Source organism: Lates calcarifer, linkage group LG9 (assembly GCF_001640805.2).
Source record: "Lates calcarifer isolate ASB-BC8 linkage group LG9, TLL_Latcal_v3, whole genome shotgun sequence".
NCBI lineage: Eukaryota > Metazoa > Chordata > Actinopteri > Centropomidae > Lates > Lates calcarifer.
Window position 1 is genome coordinate 22100945 of NC_066841.1, and position 24474 is coordinate 22125418.

The 24474-nt window shown below is 40.7% G+C and overlaps 2 protein-coding genes across 7 annotated transcripts in view; both read left to right on the plus strand.

The window, feature by feature from the left end:
- The window catches only part of ror2 (receptor tyrosine kinase-like orphan receptor 2), a 49765-nt gene extending 43170 nt beyond the window's left edge, over window positions 1-6595 (plus strand). The window contains 3 exon segments of the mRNA XM_018701899.2: window positions 3024-3229; window positions 4057-4878; window positions 4880-6595. Of these exon segments, the coding sequence (XP_018557415.1) occupies window positions 3024-3229; window positions 4057-4878; window positions 4880-5515 (1664 nt within the window). The 3' untranslated portion in view covers window positions 5516-6595.
- Window positions 6596-15970: 9375 nt separating this feature from the next.
- Window positions 15971-23883, plus strand: nfil3 (nuclear factor, interleukin 3 regulated). Of its 6 annotated transcripts, none has more exons than XM_018701952.2 (2): window positions 15971-16053; window positions 20080-23883. In XM_018701952.2, the coding sequence occupies exon 2, from the start codon at window positions 20195-20197 to the stop codon at window positions 21566-21568; it is 1374 nt and encodes a 457-aa protein (XP_018557468.1). In that variant the 5' UTR covers window positions 15971-16053; window positions 20080-20194; the 3' UTR covers window positions 21569-23883. The 6 variants fall into 6 exon arrangements, with proteins under 6 accessions (XP_018557468.1, XP_018557466.1, XP_018557467.1 ...); XM_018701950.2 differs by having other exon boundaries at window positions 15978-16214; XM_018701951.2 differs by having other exon boundaries at window positions 15978-16207.
- The last annotated feature ends 591 nt before the right edge of the window (window positions 23884-24474 follow it).

The window sequence follows — 24474 nt, forward strand, 5'->3', positions numbered from 1 at the left end:
AGTAAATTAGCTCAACTGCTACATGAATCTCATTTGGATAATACCAATGCAAATAAATACAAGTATGTTGAAAATTAATTAATTAAATTAATTCATTTATATTTACATTACTGCAATAAAATGAATACACCTGCTTTAACGCACATAGAGATTGAGCAGTATGATGGCAAACTGAGCAGACAGTAGCACAACATCCACAAGCATGCAGAAGTCATAAATGTTAATAATGCATGGTAATCACAAATTGAGTCTGAGCAGAAACAACATAGCAGTAAGGCTAAACCAAGAAATAGCCAACAATAATGCAGCCATAGCTAGCTTACCAGCATTGCCAACAAAAAACATGCACAAAAACACAAAAAAACGCTGTTTAAAGCAACAAAATGTAACTTTGCTGAGCAGCAGCTCCCTCTGCAGCCAGTACTGATGATTAATTCTGTTGGGCTCTGAGTCCAAGCAGTTAAGTGCTTTTATGGACATAAAACACAGCCTATCAATCTGTTGACTGGAGCTCCAACTGTGTAGTCCTATTCAGTGAACTGAACCATGGCCAAACAGTGCATATAAACCATCAACCCCATCCTCTGGAGCAGGAAGTTCTGTAGAGCAGTAGAACAGCAGCAACATACCAGTGATCAAATGTTTAGCAATAAGAATCTGTAAATGATACAAACAAGGGGCACACCATCAGAATGTTGGTGGAGTGTGGTATCTGCCAGTGACTTGCACAAAGCAGTGGTAGTGTATCATTGACGGCAGTGGCATAGGTTAGTAAAAAAATCAATATATGCCAGTGAGGAGACTGAGACCCCATCAACCACTTTTCTATCTCAACACCGTGGCCTCTCTGTGCTGCAAAACATATGACTGACCACTGACAGCATTTAGATTTTAAAATAACATTTTAATGATGATCAGTGTCATTAATAATCAGTGTGGCTAGAAATTTTGGGAGCACCTTTTCTTAAATCTAGGCATCCTTCAAAGGAACTGTAAGGTTGCAAATCTTGGATTAATAACTTGGAAAATAAATCAGTTTAAGTACCAGAACTGTGTACCTCAAAATTTAGTCAGTTGTTCTGATGAGCTGGAGATGTCTTCACATGTGCAATGCTCATTGTAAATTCAGCAGCATTTCCCCACAGTCATATAGATAACTGACAGGTGTGGGTGGTAAATCTGTTATGAAACTTTTTACCAAACAAATTGTAATAACAATACCATTTAAGTTCTCTACTGGCATGCTTTGTGAACTAAAGTATCACATTACCACCGTGGTTGCACAGAACTCCAGATCATTGTGATGTATGAGGATCTTTTGTTAACATGTACAGAGCAGCAGAGGTTAGTGTTACTGGTTGGTTGTGTGTGAATGTCACACTGTTAAAAAATTGCATGTGTGAACAACAGATGCTGGGGCCTTTAGTTGAACAGATCAGGCAATTAACTCTATCACTGTCACTGAATGAATGTGTGAAAAAAACATTAGACATATTCTTTTGTCATGATCAGACCATCCAGCATTGTTTGAGACTGGAGGGGAGATGAAATGACTGTGGGTAGCAGCATGGACTGTATTACAGGACAGCAGTGTGAGGCTTTGTAACAATTCAGTTCAATTCAAATAACTTTATTTATTCCCAAGGGGGGAATTAGAGAGCATGAAGAGCAGTTCAACAAATCACACAACACACTTGAATTAAAAAAAAAAACCCTCAAAAAGCACACAATAGCAATAACAAATAAAGACATACTAAATCTACAGTGCAGTGTAGCCCCGAGAAGCCAACAGAAGCTGCCAAACACTATAGTTGTCCCATCAGTTGATGACATAATGCTGCAGTGTAATGAACAGGCCACAGACACTGTTTTACAGGGTCAGCCAATTTTTCCAGATTTGAATTTGTCCTTTAGGTAGATGATGAGCTGTAACAGCTATTAGTAAGCTCTCCAGTGTCCACATGTCCCTGTAGCTGATGGCATTACACAGTTCCTTCAACGATGGACCACAGAGCCCATTCAAACAGCAGACAGGGCTCTCACGTGCAACTGGTGGAAGATGTCTGTTTAAGGGCAACAGAAACTCAACTTATGAAATTCTGAAAGCTGCTGCAGGTCCTCTCTTGGCACACAAACTGACTTATCTCAGCCCTCTTTAAAAGGGTAGGCACCAGGTGGCTTAATAAAGTCACACCAAAGGTCCCCTTAACATGTAAAATATGTGGTTCTGAACACTGTGGGTGTGTTTAAATAAACACACAGTGCTTGAACTGAGCCACTCTAGATTTCTGTCCATGTGCAGTGATTGAGATTGTGGGCAAAAAAGGTGCCACTGTGGGACAGCCAAATCAGATTTAAAAGGAATTCTTTCAGCTTGATCTACAGAATTTACAAATATAGTTCCAGTTCAGGTTTGTGCAGTAGGATCCATAAGACCTCACAGCCATAACAAACAGGACCTCTCTTGCTGTTGTCCTTCATTAAATACCACTGTTTTCAGGAACAACACATCAGTACTATTAGTAATGTGCAGTCCTGGGTTTTAGGATCGTCACCATTTGTTATATTATTATTGTTTATATTATTAATTTACTTTTCCTTCCTTTCTTATACCGTATCTGCCTACTGGTTTAAAGTCACTGTCACTTACAGTTTATATCTGTAATGTTTCATTTTTTGCTCTAAGCTCTCAATGGGCCCCCAGTAGTTTCCATTTAATCCTTTGATTTGTTTGTCAGAGAACAGAACATAGTTGTTCTACAAGGACCCCACATCTGTATCTGAGTAGAGTTTTACTCTTGCACCATGAGGGAGGGTGTGGCTTTTCATGTGGATTATTCACAGTGACTTTATTTTCAGTTGACTGATGTCCCACTAAAACCTCAGTTAAAGGCACAAGAAGTGTCTATTAAACAACTGATGTCTATCCGTAATTAATTGTCAAAGGAAAATTATTACAGATAAAGACTATTACAAGCATGAAATAAAGCAGAAAACGTAACATGTTACTCTGTTGTCTTCAGAGCCACCAGAGAATCCCAGGAAGGAGATCCTCTTCATTCTAATCCCTGCTATTGCCATCCCATTGGTCATCGCTTGCCTCTTCTTTTTGGTTTGTATGTGTCGTAATAAGCAAAAGGCTTCAACTGACACACCACCTCGCTGCCAGCTCAGCAGCTCACCCAGCCAGGATATGGAGCTGTCTCTTCTCAATCAGCAAAAACACCAGGTAATACATGCACACAGTGCAGACTCATTTATGTAAAGTTTTTCATTTACATGACATGTTCAGACTAACATTAGCAGTGTATTAGAAAACACATCACCTTAATTCATTTTAACACAGAGAATTCTGGAAAAATAAATGAATAAGCTGAAATTCTATGAGGAATTTGTGCCATGTAAACATAAGAAGAATTGAAATAATAAAGCCTTTTAAAAACTAGGTTTAAACTCAGGGCCATTATACAAGATTGGGCTTCAAGATTATGTAATAATTCTTAAGTTTCAGTTTCAGTGCTTTATTTGGTGCATACAATATAACCAATGTTTACATTACTGAGGATTTGCAGCCCCAGGGCAGTTGCCTGCTATGCCAGGTTGGTTATCCAGCCTTGTACTTTTTTGATCAACCAAATATGAGTTGAATCACATATTTGGAGTGTATTACTTTGTAACATGAACAGAGTGAATCTCCCTGTTGACCTGGTGAGATTGTGGAGATTGAATATACAATGATTGTTGCTGGAATAAGTAAAATTCCCTTCTCACAGTATAAGTAGTATAAATCACTGTGCTGTGTTTTAGTGTCTGATAAACCTCTCTACATCTCTAAATATCTCCTTGGTAATTCAAGCAAAACACCCCACCCACCCAGATGATTTTGTGGTTTCAATCCAGTGCTGATTTTAGTCTGAACACCCAATGATAAAAACAGACCTCCAGATACCTGAATTAAGAACTGTTGCATTCCAGTGATAAAGTACTACTTTAGGTTTCATTGTTGGCCATACACTTTAATGACATGTATTTGTATTTATTGCTTTGTGACTGCAGGCCAAGCTGCGGGAGATTAATATGTCAGCAGTACGGTTCATGGAGGAGCTTGGAGAGGATCGGTTTGGCAAGGTTTACAAGGGCCACCTGTATGGAACCACAACTGGTGAACAGACCCAGGTGGTGGCCATCAAGACATTAAAAGACAAAGTTGATGCCACTCTCTGTGAGGAATTTCGCCATGAAGCCATTCTCCGCTCTCACATACAGCACCAAAATGTAGTTTGTTTGCTGGGTGTGGTCACCAAAGAGCAGCCAATGAACATGATATTCACCTACTCCAGCCTTGGTGACCTGCATGAGTATCTGGTGATGCGCTCCCCCAACTCAGATGTTGGCAGCTCTGATGATGACAAGACAGTCAAGTCCACTCTCGAGCAGGCTGATTTTCTTCATGTTATCACCCAGATTGCTGCTGGAATGGAGTACCTTTCTGCCCAACAAATAATCCACAAAGACCTTGCTGCCCGAAATATTCTAGTCTTTGACAAACTCAGCATCAAGATCCTGGATCTGGGCCTGTTCAGAGATGTCTATTCGGCTGATTACTACAATCTCATGGGTACAAGCCCTTTTCCCATACGTTGGATGTCTCCAGAAGCAATTATGTATGGCAAGTTTTCCACTGACTCCGACATCTGGTCTTACGGTGTGTTGCTGTGGGAGACTTTCAGTTATGGTCTGCAGCCATATTGTGGCTACTCCAACCAGGACGTTATCGAGATGGTCCGCAACCACCAGCTACTGCCTTGTCCAGATGACTGCCCGGCCTGGATTTACACCCTTATGCTGGAGTGTTGGAGTGAATTCCCAGCAAGAAGGACCTCGCTTCAAGGACATCCACACACGTCTGCGCTCCTGGGAGAGTCTGTCCAACTACAATAGCTCTGCTCAGACTTCTGGCACCAGCAACACTACCCAGACCAGCTCTCTCAGCACAAGCCCTGTTAGTAACATCAGCATGAGCACAGCAAATGCATCACGCTATACCAGCCCTAAAAAGAGCTTGCCATTCCATCAGCCCCAGTTCATGCCCATGAAGGGTCAAATACATAGGCCAGTGGTGCCCCCACAGCTCTACATTCCTGTCAATGGATATCACCCCATGTCAGCTTACCCATACCTGCAGAACTTTTACCCCATGCAGATACCCATGGCCATGCCCCACCAGCAGATGCACCACCCACCACAACTGGTTACCAAAGCAGTTTCTCACCATAGTGGCAGTGGTTCCACATCCACAGGCTATGTCACCACTGCCCCTTCCAACACTTCTGTCACAGAGCGAGCAGCTTTACTAAACGACAACTCCAAAACCAATGATGAGGACTTGGCTGACAGGGTGTCCCAGGAAGAGCTTGACCAAAATGAGGACTTGTCAGTGCCTGAAACAGAATTGTTAGGTGACAGTGACCTCCCACAGACTGATGAACTGGTGGTCCACTTGTCAGACACATAAGTGTGGTGATGTCTGAAGGACAGTAGAGTTAAGATATTCTGTGAGCTCTGCTTGCTTGCCAAAAATTCAAAGAGCAGCATAAAAGGAAAGGAGGGATTTTGCAGAACTGTGACTGAATGTTTTTTATGAGTTTATTAGATAGTACTGACACATTTGAATGTCAAATGTGTCTCACATTTGTACCTCTTACAGGCCTGTCAATGATTCAGCAAAATGAATGAAGCAATCTTTATTCACCAGAATGCCTTAAGGGTGAGATTCATGCCCCCAACACCCACCCTTCCACCACAGATGCCACACCCCTCTTTATAGGTACCCAAACACTCCAGTTGGAATAGTCTCACCCTCTTCACCTCACCCACTTAAAATGCTAGTTATGTTTGTTGGAATGTACAACCAAGCCAGAGGTATTGCTACCAGAACTGAGAAATGCAGTGTTTTCTTGTGCACAACTTGCAACTGCATCCCTTATATTGTAATGTTGTTTTTGAGACATAGAACAACAGAATGTATGATGGCTAAAAATATTGCGGGAGATTTGAAACTATCTTTGTTAATGATTGAATTCACTAAGATATATTTTGTAACTAACTCGATCAAACTTTAGCTTCAAGAATAAGAACAAAGAATCTTGTTGAATCTCATTTGTGACGCCACTGACAAAGGTTTTATGCCTCATGTCATGTGTCCCATGAGGCTGATACTTTTTATAACAACTTTGATAACCAAGTTGTACAGATTTGTAATTTATGTACGTTGGTTTGAACATTTTATTTGTTTATAGTTTTTCTTGGTGACAATTTCTCAGCCTAGTGTTAATGTGATGTCCTTTTTACCCCATTTGCTTGTTTAAGCTGGTTTTTGCTTACCATATATTGTGTACATCCATCTGTGGAGTATCCAATAAAGTTTGAATAAAATCATGTATTTCCCCTTGGTAAGAGAAGAAAATAATGTGTTATTACTTGTTGATTGTGTCTGTCATTAAATGTACACTGTAGAGGCAAGTTACACTATACTTTGTAGTGAAGCAATACCGTACATTAATTGCTGATATTAATAAAAGAATCTAAGGGATCACATACTGTATCTTTCTTTTGGGTTTCACATTCTTATTTGCATAATATATCTGTTTATATTTTTGTCTAATAGGATTATATTTCACTTTCCCTCAGAACAGTAGCCAGGTATATGAGGATAATGACAACGGTCACTTGAACTCAAGGATGAACTGATTAAAATTTTAACATATGCAACAACAGTACAAGCGTTTTACTTTTGCAGGAGTGCTGAGGAGTCATGGATTTGACAAGCCAGCCTACATGTGTTTGTAGACTTGAGAAGCTTATGACTGTGTCCCTGAGTGGATCCTGTGGGGTTACTGCATCTCTGCCAAGGTTGTCCCTTGTCCCTGATCCTGAGGCTATGGTTCTCAGCTGGAAAACAGTGGATTGTTCAGGTGGGGGGAGAATTGCTGCCTCAAGCGAAGGAGTTTAAGTATCTAGGCCGTCTTGTTCACAAGTGAGGGGAGGATAGATTGTGAGATTGACAGGCGGATTGGTGCAGCATCAACAGTGATGTGGTCACTGTACCAGCCAGCTGTGAAGAGGGAGCTGAGCTGGAAAGCAAAGCTCTCAGTCGATCTGCATTCCAAGCTTCAGCTATGGTCAGAAGTGACCGAAAGAATAAGATTGTGGATACAGGCAACTGAAATGAGTTTCCTCCATAGGGTGTCTGAACTCAGCCTTAGAGATAAGGTGAGGAGTGTGGACATCTGAAGAGAGCTTGGAGTCACTGCTCCTTTGCATCAAAAGGACCCAGTTGAGGTGGTTTGGGCATCTAGTTAGGATGCCCACTGGGCAGCTTTGTCTGGAAGTTTTTTCAGGCATGACCAACTGCGAGGAGGTCCCTGGGTAGACCCAAGACTCGCTGGAGAGATTATATATCTCATCTGGCCTGGGAACACCTTGGAATCAAACATTGCTGGGGAGAGGGATGTCTGGAATACTCTGCTTAGCCTGTTGCAACTACGACCCAACCCCAGATAAGCTGAAGAAAATGAAGAAGACCTCAACAATTAAAAAACAACAAAGAAAAGGGGCAATAAATAAAACAAGAATAACAATAACAATCAACAAAGAGGACATGTAACCATACATACAAATCTGTGAGATACCTCATCCATTATACTTGGATGCAGTAATACTGGCCTTCAAAGCACTTAACACTACAGGTCACATTCAACCATTCACACAGCACACACATAGCACACTGGAGGAGCCGGGGATCGACCCACCAACCTTCTGATTGGTGGGCGACCACTCTACCTCCTGAGCCACAGCCGACCATTATGATGCCATACTGATGGAGGGAGAGAGAGAGAGAAGCTCAGTGCATCATGGGAAATCTCCCAGCAGTCTAGGCCTATAGCACCATAACTAAGGGATGGTTAAAGTTAGCCTTAAGGGCAAGCATTAAGGGCTTTGTAAGTGAGGAGGAGGATTTTAAATTCTGTTCTGGATTTGACTGGGAGCCAATGTAGAGAGGCTAACACAGGAGAAATATGGTCTCTTTTCCTAGTTCCTGTCAGTAATGGTGCTGCAGCATTTTGAATCAGCTTTTCTGCATCCTTTTGAGACAATAAATGATTTTGGCAATATTATGCACATGAAAGAAGGCAGTCCTAGAAGTTTGTTTTATGTGTGAGTTAAAGGACATATCCTGATCCTTTTGTGTTTTTATTTATAAGGAGACATAAAAACAGAAATGGGGGCATGATCTGATTATGAATTTCGGAATTAATCACATTTTCAAACACAGGGCTAGATAAGATAGATAACATGTCTCCTAGACCCCATCCCAACTAGGCTGCTTAAGGAAGCTCTGCCCTTAATTTGCAGTTCTGTATTAGATATGTGTATAAATCTGTCCTTGGTAACAGGTTATGTGCCACAGCTGTAATCAAACCTCTTCTAAAAAAGCCCACTCTAGATCCAGATGTATTAGCCAATTACAGACCTATATCTAACCTCCCCTTTCTTTCCAAAATCCTAGAGAAAGTAGTTGCAAAACAGTTGTGTGACTTTCTACAGGATAATAGTTTATTTGAGGATTTTCAGTCAGGATTTAGGCTGTATCACAGCACAGAGACAGCACTCGAAAAAAATTAAGACAGACACTTGTTTCTGTACTTGTCTTGTTAGATCTCAGTGCTGCTTTTGACACGATTGACCATCACATCCTTTTACAGAGACTGGAGCACTTTATTGGTATTAAAGGAACTGCACTAAACTGGTTTAAGTCCTATCTATCTGATAGGCTTCAGTTTGTACATGTTAACAACTACTCCTCCATGTACACAAAAGTTAGACATGGAGTTCCACAAGGGTCAGTGCTTGGTCCAGTTCTCTTCACCTTGTATACGCTTCCCTTGGGCAATATTATCAGGAAACACTCCATAAATTTCCATTGTTATGCAGATGATACACAGCTTTATCTGTCAATGGAACCTGATGAAACCAATCAGCTAGCCAAACTCCAGGCTTGTCTTAGGGACATTAAAACTTGGATGACAAGCAATTTTTTACTACTGAATTCAAATAAAACTGAAGTCATTATAATTGGTCCTGAACATGTCAGAAATACATTTTCTGATGTAATTCCATTAGATGGCATTGCCCTGGCTCCCAGCTCCACTGTAAAGAATCTGGGAGTCATCTTTGATCAGGATATGTCCTTTAACTCACATATAAAACAAACTTCTAGGACTGCCTTCTTTCACCTGTATAATATCACCAAAATCAGACATTTTCTGTCTCAAAAAGATGCAGAAAAACTAGTCCATGCATTTGTTACTTCTAGGCTGGACTACTGTAATTCATTATTATCAGGCTGCTCCAACAAGTCTCTAATGACTCTGCAGCTGATTCAAAATGCTGCAGCACGATTACTGACAGGAACTAGGAAAAGAGACCATATTTCTCCTGTGTTAGCCTTTCTACATTGACTCCCAGCCAATAATATCCCTCTCCTCCCCTGCCCCTCTCCTAGTCTCATCCCCATCCCCACCGCCCAAATCCCTTTCCCCATGGGCCTTCAGTTATCAGGCTCCTCTACTGTGGAACCTTCTCCCAGTTTGGGTCTGGGAGGCAGACACCCTCTGTACCTTTAAGAGTAGGCTTAAAACTTTCCTCTTTGATAAAGCTTATAGTTAGGGTTGGCTCAGGCTTGAACCATCCCTTAGTTATGCTGCTATAGGCCTAGGCTGCTGGGGGATTTCCTATGATGCACTGAGCTTCTCTCTCTCTCTCTCTTCCTCTCTCTCCCTGTGATGACAAGTCTCCTGCTGCTCCTACAACTCCACTCAACACCTGCTGCTAGAATTACAAATGACTTATACTGCTATTAGTTTTAGTGCTACGTTAGCAGTTAATACTTTAATTATTACTATTATGATTACTACTGCTGTATTACTGGCATCACCTTACATTTTATATGGAACCTGTGTTATGCTATGTTCTTCTCCTGCTATTCTTGCTCGAGGTTTCTGCCTCTTAAAAGGAAGTTTTTCCTCTCCACTGTCTCCTAGTGCTGCTCATGGGATCTGTTGGGTCTCTCTCTGTAAATACCTATTTTAAAGAGTACAGTCTAGACCTGCTCTATATGAAAAGTGCCTTGAGATGAATTTTGTTGTGATTTGGCGCTATATAAATAAAATTGAATTGAAATAAACTGAATAATAAATATTACATTCATGAACCCTGTCCAAGGTCAACTCAGTGAAAGCTGAAGGACCTGACAACATCCTGGGACATGTGCTCAGGGAATGTGCTGACCAGCAAGCAGACATCTTCAACATCTCTCTTAGTCAAGCCACTGTCCCCAGATATTTCAAAGCCACCACAGGAATCCTAGTAGCAAAGAAACCACTTGTGGCCTGTTTGAACAAATACTGTCCAGTTACCATGACTCTAATAGTGATGGAATTCTGTTAACAGTTTGTCAAAGCACACATCACAGTCAGCCTTCCCAGACCATTGGATCCATTCCAATTTGCTTACTGCCAAAACTGATCCATGGATGATGCAATATCCTCCACACTGCACATAATACTCACTCATCTAGACAGTAAAGGCATCCAATGCTGTGCATAGATTTTAGTCAGTCCATGTTGGCAATACAACTTAAGGATCCATCACTCAGAGCACCGGAACCTCTGTGTGTTGATAAAGCATTCACTCAGGACTGCAAGACCAGGCAGACCTACCTGTGCCTGGACTGACTACAAGAAATCCAATGACTCAATGCCATGTACATGGATCCTGGTATGCTTGGAAATATACAACATCAATAGGACACTAAGAACCTTCATCAAGAACTCAATGTAGCTGTGGAAAACAACTCGAGGCCAACTTGAAGCCAATGGCACAGGTCACCATCAAGTGCAACATATACCAAGGTGATGACTATCCCTGCTGCTGTTCTGCATAGGCCTGAACCCCATCAGCCAGATCATTGCAAAGAGTGGGTGTGGATACCAATTCAGAAGTGGAGCAACCATCTGTCACCTCCTCTACATGTATGATATCAAGCTGTATGCCAAGAATGAGACATTGGCTTACTGATCCATATCACCAGGATCCACAGCAACAACACCCAAGAAATCTCCTCACAATCTATGACTGGTTTCATCCCAAGTCCAGCACTCTGAGACTGTACACTAAGCGGAGCTGGGGAGGCTGAGAACTAGTGAGCATCAGGAACCACTGTCCAGGATGAAACAGCAAAGATCCACAAGTACATCAGGAAGGTGACCCCCCCAAAGATAAAACGAGTGAATACCTCAGGCAGCAGAAACTTGATGAAGAGGAGAAGGAGGATAAACCATCATGGAGGGACAAGCCTCTGTGTGGCATGTATCACAAACGGATAGAAGAAGTGTCTGATATTAAGAAATCCTACCAGTGGCTGGAAAAGACTGGATTGAAAGACAATATAGAAGCACTAAACATGGTCGCACAAGAACAGGCACTTAGCACAAGATCAGTAGATGCTGGGTTATACAACAAGTAGTTCCAACCAAGCAATCTGATTGGTCAACAAGACATTTAGAATGTGCTCAAATCAGCATGACAGCACGCCTTACTCATCACTAAAAATATTACTCCGCCATATACATTTTACTTTGTTGGTAATAGTTGTATAATCGCAAGATTACACTCAAGTGCAAGTGCCTCAGTCCTGACCGCATCACTGTCGTGCTCAAATGACATTAAAGCACACCCTCTCGGTTAATATTGCTTAATTCTACCACACCAGACAGGGCCTCAGGTGCAGGCTGAGACAGTTCAGCACATAACAGCAGGGCGTAAGATGCAGGCAGGAACAATGTACATGGAAAGCCATAACCAAGCAGCTGATATAGTGTACAGGAACATACTGCACTGAGTATGGACTGGAATGGCATATCTGTGGTGCTGTGGAGAATTTTGATGTTTCACTGTGAACCAGGAAGTTGATATAACTCATGCATACGTTGTCCTGATCTTTGCCAAACTTCACCCTTGACAAGGGTCCTGGCCCAAGGACATCTATATGCAAATATTTAATTATGAACATAGCGCCCCCTACTAGCAACAGGATTTTTTTTTATTTTGCTGTACTTAAACTGGGGCTTACCAGATCCACTTAAAATGTGGTCAGGAAAGCCTCAAGGTCTTCATGTTGCTTTATTGTGAAAACTGTGAGGTTTCTTTAAAGGGCACGTCTGTAGCAGCACAGCGGATTCAATGCTTCTCCATGGAGTGGTAATTCAGATATACAATATCAAATCTGGCCCAAACTTGACATTGATTAGAGTCCCGCCCTGAAGACATCTACATGGGTCTTCCCAGAAATTTTCAAAGACCCCTTTCCACTGGGCTTAGTTTGTCCTAGGTAGACGAAATTTGGTACACAAATTTTGGTAACATGCCCAGATGTACAAAAAAGTGTCTTGATGTCATGACCTAAAACCCCTATTGATTTTGATACACAAATTTATCGTATTTTTCACCATTTGGGGATGTTGTATTTGCACAAACTCTGCCTACAGATTTCATCATATCAACCCCCAACTAGGTCACCTTAATCTTAAGACCTATGTGATTTAAAGTTATCAAAAGCTTTACCTGATGTCGATGGGCGTGGCCATGGCGGCATCTCACCTTTAAGCTTGAACCTTCAAGAAGGTGCTGTAATACAACCATATTTTGTCATAATCTGCCCCAGATTTCATGTTTGACATCAGGCCTGACCTGAACACTTCTACATGCTCCCATTCAGATAAGACTTCTAGGACCAGTCAACATTGGACTGAGCTGTTCTCCACCAATTCATGTTGACGTGTCTTAGAACCTCAATGAGAGAACATACAAATTTGTCAAAATTTTTTGCTTGTCCAGTAATAAATATTAACTACTGAGGACCATTTTCTTGTTCCAAAAAAATCCTGATACTATTATGTAGCTACCTTCCTTGTCAGATAATACTTCCAGAGGTCTGAATGAGATAGCTTTAGAAATCAAAATACTGACACCACTTCAGGTGGATGGACACCATCGAAACATAATGCCTCTGGCCATGGCTGTCCTTGGCATGGACACAAAAAATCAGTGATATATATGTTTCATCCATGTGGGTTGATCTGGTTCACGTCAAAGACAAGTCAGACAAGCATTAAGAACATAATGATGCTTTATTGTGAAGACTGTGAGTCTTCATGGGACGCCCTTGTTGTTGAGCCATGGCGAGTTTCGATGCTGTCAATGAAACAGGAAGTTGTTGTAACTCACATATACATTATCCAATCTGCCCCAAACTTCACGTTTGTTAAGAGTCTTAGCTTGAACACATCTACGTGTTAATATTCAGCCATACTCAAAGTGCCACCTACTGGCAACAGGAAATGACATGTATTATACATCTATGTATTTCTCAAGTAGGTTGATAAAGATCCATTTCACATGAGGTCAGAAATTACGTATTAATGTTGCAACTAGCCAGGGGGCATACATGTCAAGTCTGAGGGCGAGAGGAATGAGGATTAAGGGTCTGTGCACAGGGCTGCATTCATGAATGATACAAATATGCAACTGATGGACACAGTAAGTGATATTTAACTTGTTTGTTTAAGTTGTTTGTTTTGTGTCCAATGGTCATGCAATTTCTATGTCATATAACTTGCAGGTCAAAGATCCTTTTCACATTAGGTCAGAGACATTTTTTTACAGATAAAACCATCTAAGAGTATACTTGTCAAGTCTGAGGGAAAAAAGGACAAAGGATTAAGTTGCTCTTAGGCTCTATCTGTGCAGGTGGCTGCCTTCATGCATGATACAAATATGCAACTGATGGGCACAGTTTCAGAACCGTGTTGTACGACCTGTGGCTGCCAGTCGCCCAGTGGGCGTGGAGTGGGATGCTTTAATTTATTCTATTATTGTTTTAACTGTGTTAATGTTTCATGTATACGGTATAGTGCTTTGCATAATGTTTTCCACCTTGATCCTGGAGAAACGTTATCTCATTCCGCCTTGTATAGAAATGTATGGTAAAATGACAGTAAACTTGATTTGATTTGAAAATATTACATTATTACATCTCCAAATATCTGTTGTACCTAATGTTGACTGAAATACATCAAAAGCTACAATAATCACATATTCTGTTGCCAAAGACTTCTAGGACCAGTCAACATTGGCCTGAGCTGTTCTCCACCAATTCATGTTGACGTGTCTTAGAACCTCAATGAGAGAACATACAAATTTGTCAAAATTTTTTGCTTGTCCAGTAATAAATATTAACTACTGAGGACCATTTTCTTGTTCCAAAAAAATCCTGATACTATTATGTAGCTACCTTCCTTGTCAGATAATACTTCCAGAGGTCTGAATGAGATAGCTTTAGAAATCAAAATACTGACACCACTTCAGGTGGATGGACACCATCGAAACATAATGCCTCTGGCCATGGCTGTCCTTGGCATGGACACAAAAAATCACTTTAAGGGAATATATAGGGCATAATATAAAGTCCCCCTCTCCATTCCTTGTGCATGATCCAAGAGAAATAGTTCATATTTGACCTCCTGTCCATGTTGCTATTAGCCAAAAGCTGATGGGACAGTTTTATCAGGTCGTGATGTGCCTCTTAATCTGCTCTTCTTAATGAGACTGATAACACTGTTATTGAATATCTGATACTGTCAACATGAATATTAGAGGCATCCTTTTATCAGAGACTTTGAGAAACAGGTTCCATACTTAAAATGTTATTAGACAGAAAGCATCTAAATATTGTAATATTATGTCTCCTTTATGTACAGTAAACCTACATGCTTCAGATTGTTGTAACCTCTTTTTACTGTCATCTAACTGTAAATGTAAAACTGTACGTTTGACCTGTACGTTAAACTCCAGTCTTAACGGGCCCTGTGGTATTGTGCCAGTTACCAGAATTACGTCACACGAGCAGCCACTTGACTACTCACTAAACACTGCAAGTGTGGGTGTTGGGACGAACCCTTGGACACAGGCAGAGATTCAGAGACTGTGGTATGCAGCAGCCATTTTAACTCTGAACCTCCAGGTACAAGCAGGATTCAAATTTACACCAACTATCCAATAGTGACCCCTAGAGGTGTGAAGTAATGTGTGCAAATGAGGTGATGTAACACAACTCAGAGCAAGAGAACAGGTCCCTCAGCTACATGTATTACTCCATGTTATGTCTTTTTTCTGATAAGAAATTCTGTTCTGTTTTTCCCATGAAGTACATTTATACTGTATAGCCAATTTAAATTGAGTAAAGGATCTTAATGCTCTATCCGTATCTGTATGAAGTTGGTGCAGGTAGTGGCGGTTTAGATATGGCATGTACTGTATTTATTTATTTATTTATTTTTATCTCTAACTGTACTTTTCTAATACTAAGTATTATTATTATTATTAGTAGTAGTAGTAGTAGTAGTAGTAGTAGTAGTAGTAATAGTAGTAGTAGCAGTATTATAAGTAGTATTATAAGTAGTATAAGTTCATTTATTAAATAATAGTAAATTTTACATTTCGGCCGATGAAGCTTCATATATTAATTTAACACCGTGATCAAACAACATTTGATAATCAGACTCATCATTTGACTGTGCTATAAATTGTTCAGTCAGATAACTGAGCTGTAAAGAATTCCTGTGTTCCTTTGTTTACAGAGGTGTTTCTTTGTGTATTAGCAGTTGTGGTATAAACGTTAGAGGACTCTGTGGTGGACTAACTTTGCCTAAATAGCCCATACGCATTGCGGATGACGACATACATTTTATTTGAGATTTGAGCTCTCTGCTGACGCCAAAAATCATTGGCTTAAAAATTGGAAAATTCTGCATTCCGATTGGCTGCAGTGGCTGTCATTTAATCTCACGCTGCCAGTATACTTAACCACTGACCTACTAACACAGATCCATGAGTCAGTAGCCACCTTGAAAGGAAAAAGCCACCGGAGGAGAAGTAGGTGCTCCGCAAGTTGTAGGATTTTATCACCCGAGCTATTTCCTTATTAGCTGATGGAAAACCTTTACTTCTTCCTTGTGCTTGAAACGCGGTGGAAAACCAGACCAAACCCACCAACCAGGTGGTAGAAGAGGTACAGTTTTGATTTGAGGTCAACAGTAAGCCAGCCTTTTTCTTACTCTAAAGTGTTAGAAGGATTTCTGTGGGCTGGTGTTTACGCGCGCTGCAGAGAGCGCACCACAATCACAGACTGTATGTCTGTCTCTGTCTCGGATTAGAAACGTTTTAAACGTAGAATAGCGGGTTAGAAGTCATGTGAAAATGTATAACCAAACTCGAGGTCCAGGTAACGTTTATTATGTCGGTGTGCTGTTGTTATTCCAGTTGTACTGTAGCTACAGTTCGCCTGAGCTCAGCTGATGAGAGCAGGATAATGGCCGGAGACATGGAGTGAATTGTATCAGGCACGCAGGCCTACCAGGAACAGGGTTTACGGATTGCGGCACAGTGTTGTAACCAGAATGTGATGTGGCTGGTAGCAGCCTTATCAAAGCCCTACGGCTGCTGTTGGTGTGCGGCTGTAATTAGTTAGTTTTCAACCACAGACTTAGACAAAGCGTCGGTCCTCACTGTGCAGTTGGTGTAGTTGATCCTCATATTATAACAGGGCGTAGATGGACCCACGTTTCAGCCGCCAGTGTTATGAGTAAGCAGGGCAGTGATGTCATGTAAGTACATGTCCTGTTAGAGCCTAACTTCTCCCACACATATCAGCCTTTTGTTGAAAGATATTTGTCTTTAAATACACGTACGGGGCCGAATTAACACAGGCCCGTATTGTTATTGCCACACAAGCAAATATTGCATAATGTCTGCAACCATAGAAATTGCTGGCAGTCGGAGGCCAGAGGGAGTGTGTGTTGTGTAATACGGACACAATGAGGGAATCTGGGGCAACAGGACGCTGCTGCCAGGCCGTCTCGGTCCGGACCGAGTCCTCCGTCAATCTGACGGGGCCTGTTGAACCATCACCCCGGTGTGGTAACATTACCACCCATTCTTATCACGTGTCGTTCAAATTTAGTCTTGATGTCATGTGTTGCCTTGTTAGAAAAGACAAATGGGAGTGATTATCCCCGCGCAACCCCGGTCATGTTGTGCAAAATCTCAACATGTGTAAAACCTCTCACCACTGATCTAAAATGGACAAAGAAAACGTGTTTAAAGAAGAGTGGTTACTCGCCTCTGGTTGGTATTTTACATGGTAAAATGAAGCATGAAAAGTTTCACAGTAGACTACCAAAGAACTAACATTGGGCTGTTCAAGATCATATTAAATCTCATTAAGCCACATTCTGTAAGTAAGGCAGTAGCCTATACCTTAGACTACTTGTCATTTATTAATCATGTTTCTCCCTTGATCATTTACCTCTTGTATGTTGACACACTAGCTGCAAAACGAGGACAGAGACAGGGGAGACCTCTCTTTCTCTGTCGACATCTTTCTGCTGCAGTCATAATTAACATTAGTTATGAGGGAGTGTGTTAGGATGACTGTGTGTAATGGAGGCCTCGGGTTATAGGCTATGTCTTCCTGTGTTTGAACTTCTGCAAGGCCACATGTTATGATTACAGCTGTCTGAGGTCCTTTGTTCTGTTGGATGTATGGGAGCTTGGTGGCTCTAAATACAGGAAGAACGCAGGAGTTTGAAACTTTGTGAAGAATTAAATTAACCTCCTCAAATACATTAGGGCTGCAGATTTACTTCATTATTGATTCACCTGTAGGATTTTCTTGATTCATCAATTCCCCAATCATCTCTAAAAAACAAACATCATTTCTGCTCTGAAGCACATATATCAGTCACATGCCTTTTTGACTTTTTGTATAGGCATTCAAATAGGATAAAGAAATCATCAAAGCATAAACTGAAACATGAGACTGAACAAAGCAATATTCACTAATTCAGTCTGCACCACATTACACTTTATGTCCTTTCAAAAATGTATTTTTCTTCTTAATATTTTCAGATTAATTTTTAGACCTCAACTAAAAACGTTCTTATGACTTTAAGTATCTGATGAAACTGCTTGATTCAAAATGGATTCACGTTACTTTCCTCACATTCCTCATTACTTGTTTTTCATCCAGTAATCTTTGACACTGAAACACTGAAACTACAGACAGATACAGCGACACTGATATACAACCACACTGACTTTGTGTATGTGTGTGTGTTTTCAACCCACCCCTCTCCTCCTAGTTACACTCCCCCAGACATACAGCGTTTCTTTCATCTGCCTTTCTAAAAAATATGGAGGGTATTCCTGGATTTTACCTTCTATATTGTAAGACAAATCAGAATCTACTATAGAACTTGCTGGAAGTTGCAACTTTTGTGATATTAACAAAGTTAAAACACAGTTAGTTTCTTCAAAAGTACCAAGGACACTTATGTCACTGAAACTTTTTTAGTTATCATCTCTGCTTTTGTAAAACATGTCTTACATGTCTAATCTCACTTCAGCCCCTTTCACTACTGACCTAAAATTGACGAAGAAAAGAAGTCACTGTCAAGCTGCAACATTTAGTCTGCAAAGGTCAGGGGTTATGGGAAATGATGTTCATTAAAGGCAGTTGAAAAAGAAATATTAAAGAGTGATACAGGTATTAGATTGTTCCTCAATAAACTGGTGGCCCTATTTACACATACAAAGAGAGCAACATGACATATTGTTGACAACATTCCATTCCTAGCTGGATTTTTAGTTATTAGTGTTGTTACAAATTGTTGACAGTAGAATACTTAATGAGATTTGCTTATTCTCATAATGAAGCCTGAAAGTTTTTTCACTTTGGCTCTCCATACCTTTCTTCTTGTCTTTATTGTATTTATGAAGTATTGCAAGATAACCCAAAGAAACTGTCATAATAATTTCATTACAAATATTGTTTTAAAACAGATAACACAAATCATGACTCAACAGTTATCCACAGCTGCATGCCTACCCCAAGCCATTCACATCTTAAATAAATGTCCACAGTGACACACAGTACTGTGCAAAAGTTTTAGGCACTTCAGATGTTTTTACTCTTATCCTTCATCAGTACCATCAGGGAGGTGTCTGATCAGTCCCAGATTAATTCTGCAGCTCAATGAGTCCAAACACAGTCAGCATCATGAACTATCCTCAGAGACAAGAAGAACAAGGAGTCCTGCAACAGATGGTCTGACCCCCACAGGGTCCTGATCTCAACATCATGGAGTCAGTCTGAGATGACATGAAGAGACAGAAGACACTGAGACAGCCTGAATCCACAGAGGAACTGAGGCAACGTCTCCAAGATGCTGGAAAAAAAAACTACCTAAGCACAGGTGTACTGAGGAGAACTGGAGCTGTTTTAAAGGCAAAAGGGGGTGGGAGTGGGGGCTGCTGTCATAGGAAATACTGATCTGATTTAGGTTTTTTTGGTTCACTGCACTTTGCATGAGGTTAACTGATGAATAAAAAATAATCATGTCACTTTGCCTTTAGTGCCTAAAACCTTTGAACAGTACTGTAAGTGTCAGTCTGCAGTCAACAGTAGAGCAGATAAACAGAGGCCAGAAGCTATCACTACTTTGCAAACACCGTGTCCTCCGAACCAACAACCCACAAAACGGCGGGGACTGGCTAAAGTTACCCAGTGTATCAGTGACCAACATTAACAGACATTAATGCTGAATGCCTTGCATTTTGTTCTTCATTTTACAAGAAGGCAACAGTACAAATGAGCTATGGAAAAAGTAAAAAAAAAATCAAGTCCTGCTGACTCACTATGAGACATCAATATCAACTCGTAGAGAATTTTGGTGTCAGATTTGGTGTCATGTATCTAGATTACTAGAATCATCTGTGAGGGAGACATCTCCTCCCTAGAGGAAATAAATGACTTTAAAATATCAAGATCTTGATGCCATGTTTGTTTCAAACATACACACTGACATGTTTATCTCTCTCTCTCTCTCTGTTACTCCACAGATTTCTTCAACTCAAGTGGATTAATTGAATGTTGCAGTCACTACTGATGCATACAAGCATTATGGTGTACAGTTAAAGACTTATCAGCATATTGACAGTAGCAAACAGTGGTAATATGCAATCTATCAAGCAAGAGGTGGACTCCAGTGAGTCCTACAGTGGAGAGGATGCTTTGGTCCTGGCTGTGGCCTTACAAGGGGCGAACAGAGATCTGATAGGTCACAAAATTTCGGCAGCTCCATTTAAAGCTAAAACTACCTGTCGCAGGAAAAGGGAGTTTATCCCAGAGGAGAAGAAAGATAACCTTTACTGGGAGAGGCGACGTAAAAACAATGAGGCGGCCAAGCGCTCGAGGGAAAAACGGCGCATTAACGACATGGTGCTAGAGAACAAGCTGATGGCCCTTGGAGAGGAAAATGCCTCCCTCAAGGCTGAGCTCCTGTCGTTGAAGCTGAAATTTGGCCTGGTGAGCTCAGCAGCATATGCCCAAGAAGCTCAGAAGTTATCCAGCTCCACCACTGTCAACCTCTACCAGGAGTTTGTTCCATCCAGTGCTGACCAAGGTTCTTCCAGCAGGGATCTGGAGCCTCATCATGTGCGCAGCAGCTGCATATCTGTCATTAAGCATTCACCTCACATGGCCAAGACATGCACTGCAACTCAGGGTAGCTTCGATATCTGCAGGACTGCAGAGATCAAGCAAGAACCAGCAGAGAATGGCAGCTATGCACAGGAGAGGAGTAGTCCCCATGAGCTCTATAGGAACTTCATATCCAGCCCTTTGTCAGGTGTCTACTCCCAGCCTGCTTCATTCCTGCAGATCACCAGGTCATCCAGTAACTCTCCCAGGAGCTCAGACGATGGTGCTGTGAGCAAGTCGTCAGATGGTGAGGATGAGCAGCAGGTCCCCAAAGGGTTGATACCATCTGTAGCTGACCCAAGAAGTGTCATTGTCTCCACACACAAAGTGCCCGATGCCAGTTCTTCAGCTTTGCCTCATAAACTGCGGATCAAAGCCAGAACCATCCAAATCAAAGTGGAGGCCATTGACCCTGAATATGAGTTCTCTGGAAAGTCCTCATCCCCCGTCAGCATTACAGAGGGAGGATGCTACCACCAGACCACTCAGGACTCTGCAGAGTACACACAGTCGCCCCTGTGCCCTTTGTCAGTTCAGGTCACCAACATGCAAGGCTGGACCCATCGGTCTGAGCAGTGGCATAAAAGCAGTACAGAGACCGTGTGGGTGGGCTGCAAGAGTAGCAGGCGAACCCCAAGCCCTGTCTCCAACAAAACCATTGTGGATGTAAAAGAACCTTCCTATGCACAGACAGATGCTGACTTATATATAAAACCGGACCTTGCCACCCTGTCTGAAGTGGCCTCTTTGAAAAAACTGATCACAACACAGCAAGGGTCTGTGATAGAATCAACCAAAAGCAACACTGATCATCATGAGTCATTATCAAAAGGATGTTCCTCTGAATAACTTTTGTGTGTTTTGCATTTCCACTTTATTTGCTGTTGCTGTGTGGTTGTTATTAGGTTTGATTACTGATAATGTTTGATTACTGTAAATTTTCAAATAAAAGGTGTTCAAATAATGGCTGAGTCTAAAACAATAGCTGTTGTAAGCACAAAGAAAGGCTGCGTAGTAGAGCTGAGGGGGGTGGAATGACCTGTATTTTAATAGCTTGCATGGTAAAATCAGTATAACGTACAATACCACAGCACTAATTTAATCAGCACAACAGAGCTTTGTCACTCTACTCTCTTTTGCCACTCTTCAGTTTCCCCCCTCTAACACAAAAACTGTTTTCACTTGTCAATTCTGGCCGCTTCTATGGTGGTGGTGATTTCGAATGAAAGTCAATACTTCCTGCAATATTAAAAGCCCACCAGGAAAGTGGAAGGCTTTTAATGTGAAAAATCTGTGCAGGTAGCTTTGAGTTTGATGTTAGTAACTTGATCAGGGATGGAAAAGTGTGAGCCACTGGAATTAATAGTGATTGAAAACAGTGTGTCTGTCAAAATGAACAGAAAAAACTCTTAGTGAGAGCAGCATAGTGATAAGTATGACATGAGATTAAGTTAGTGCAGGAAATGTTTGCATCAAATATGGTTAGAAACAGGAAATTAGAAATGAAGGCCTTTCCCTTTTATAAATATTGTACCTGGCTCTCTGCAGTAGAAGCAGCCTAAATCAAGGATTTCCAGTCACTATTTGAGAATTTACTGTAAATTGTTAATCAGTGATGTATGCCACATTGTGTAGGACACTGTTATGTGTGAAACATTTATTTTACCTTTACCAAATTATTCATGACTGCTATCACTGGGCTCTAACCATCATTAAACACCTACTGTCACTGAACACTGTTGCTTTGATTTTGTGGAGGTGAAAAGGCTCCCGTTACTAATAGCTGGCTCCAGCCTGGCCTGCTGCTGTTACCATTACATGTTTGGCTGGGGTGCAGTTTTGCCATTCTTTGCCTTAAAGCTGAAATCCATAATGTTATTAATTAATGTAATATGGTTATTGTATCCATTTGTATGTTGCTGTTGTGACATATTTACAGTGGTTGGAGATGCTTTCCATACTTTAAAAGACTGTTTGGTGGTGCTTTATTTTATAGATTTCTAATTTTGTGAATAATTTCCCAACAATTTTAAAGACATTTCCTGGAAAACTATGTAATTTGGGATGTATTATGGGGAATATGGATGTTTAATTGGCACACTTCTGATTACATAAATTAACTGCTAATGTAACCTAGAGACCATTTAGTCAGTGTGCAGCAGGTCATTGTCTACAGGTAGATATATAACTGAAAACATAGAGAATTAAATTTCCAATTTCCAATGAATGAATATAAGTAAAATAAAATTTAATGGGAAATTTCTTTCACAGACATTCCTGTTTTTCCTATAATTAGTGTCAGATTACATCTTCTAAACAGGAAAGTTTCTAGGAATGCATTTTAGTTACAAACCCATGGAACACAGCATCACTGATCTCTGTTGTTAAAGGCACTTACCTTCATCACATCAGTAAAGAGTACTGTATTCTTGTACATGTTGCAGTCAGTGACACTGTCACTGCATTCCAACAGTAAGCTGAAACAACTTCACAGACACCACACTCTCGACTTTAATCCAAGTTTAAGGTAACTTTTTAAGAGGCTGTGCTACATTTACTGGTTCATTTACAGCCATCACTGATGTTATGTTTTTTTGTATTTTTGCTGATTACTTAAACTTTCCAAGCTGATGGTTAAACTGAGAATGTGTGTGATACTGACGGGAGAATTGTGATTACCATCTGATGGAACTGACAAGAGTGTAATTGGAATTTATAAAGCGCTGATGTATATTGTGTCATGTTCTCAGCTTGTGGAAAATTAATATTTCTCCAGAGATTCAGTATTATACTCTTACAGTTCTCTTAACTGTAGTGTTACATGGTAAGGAATCCAGAACTGTCAGGGTTTCATCAAATGGCTTAATTATTCATTTCCTACGGCCATTTGGGGTGATTACATCATACCTTGTGACCTTCTCTGCAATCAATAAAAAATAGCGACTTTGGTTATGTTGATATGACATAAAATAATGCAACTCATTTTAAACAAATGCTGTGTTTATAGTTAGAGTTTGGAATATCTTATCAGTGATGATGATGATGATGATGATGATGATGATTTGTCCAGCAGCCTGAAGTCCAGCTATCTACATGAGAACACTTTTCATAAGATTTATTGTAACAGTGAATTTTTGTTTGCAATAAATGTCTTGTCCCTGAATCATGTCTGCATTTTTATATTTTTCATAGTATCCCAATATACATACACATAATTTCTACAAAACAAATGTTTAAGTGCATAATGACTACAGTCCTCAGAGAAAACATTGTTTTACCCAAAACTAAAAGAAGCCAGCAGTAGCTGGATTTTTGAGGTTAATACTAATTTAACATTTGAGAGTTTTAAAGAATCTGTTAAAGATGTTTTGGTTGAGAGCTCTGCTCTCACATCTGAAGTCATGCCTTAAGGCAGTCAAGTCTTAACTAAGTCAGATCTCACACAACACAAATCAACCTCCTACATGGTGTTTATCTGGAATGAAGAAGCCCCTGCAGGCTCATGGAGAACCACTGATCTGATAGTGGGTGATGGAAAAATATGTCTAGATAGTGTTAGTTGTATTATGAAGACATGTTACTATTCCTCACTCTGAAGAATGATTTGGGAGAGTTAAGGACATTGTTTCTGGATAGAGACATTACTGTCAAATTTTAAATCTGATGCAGAAGAAAAACTCTGTACCTCCTTGTGATTAGGATGGTGGAGGAATTTAAAGAGTCAGAAACGTCTAAACCATGTTTGAGCAAGCTGA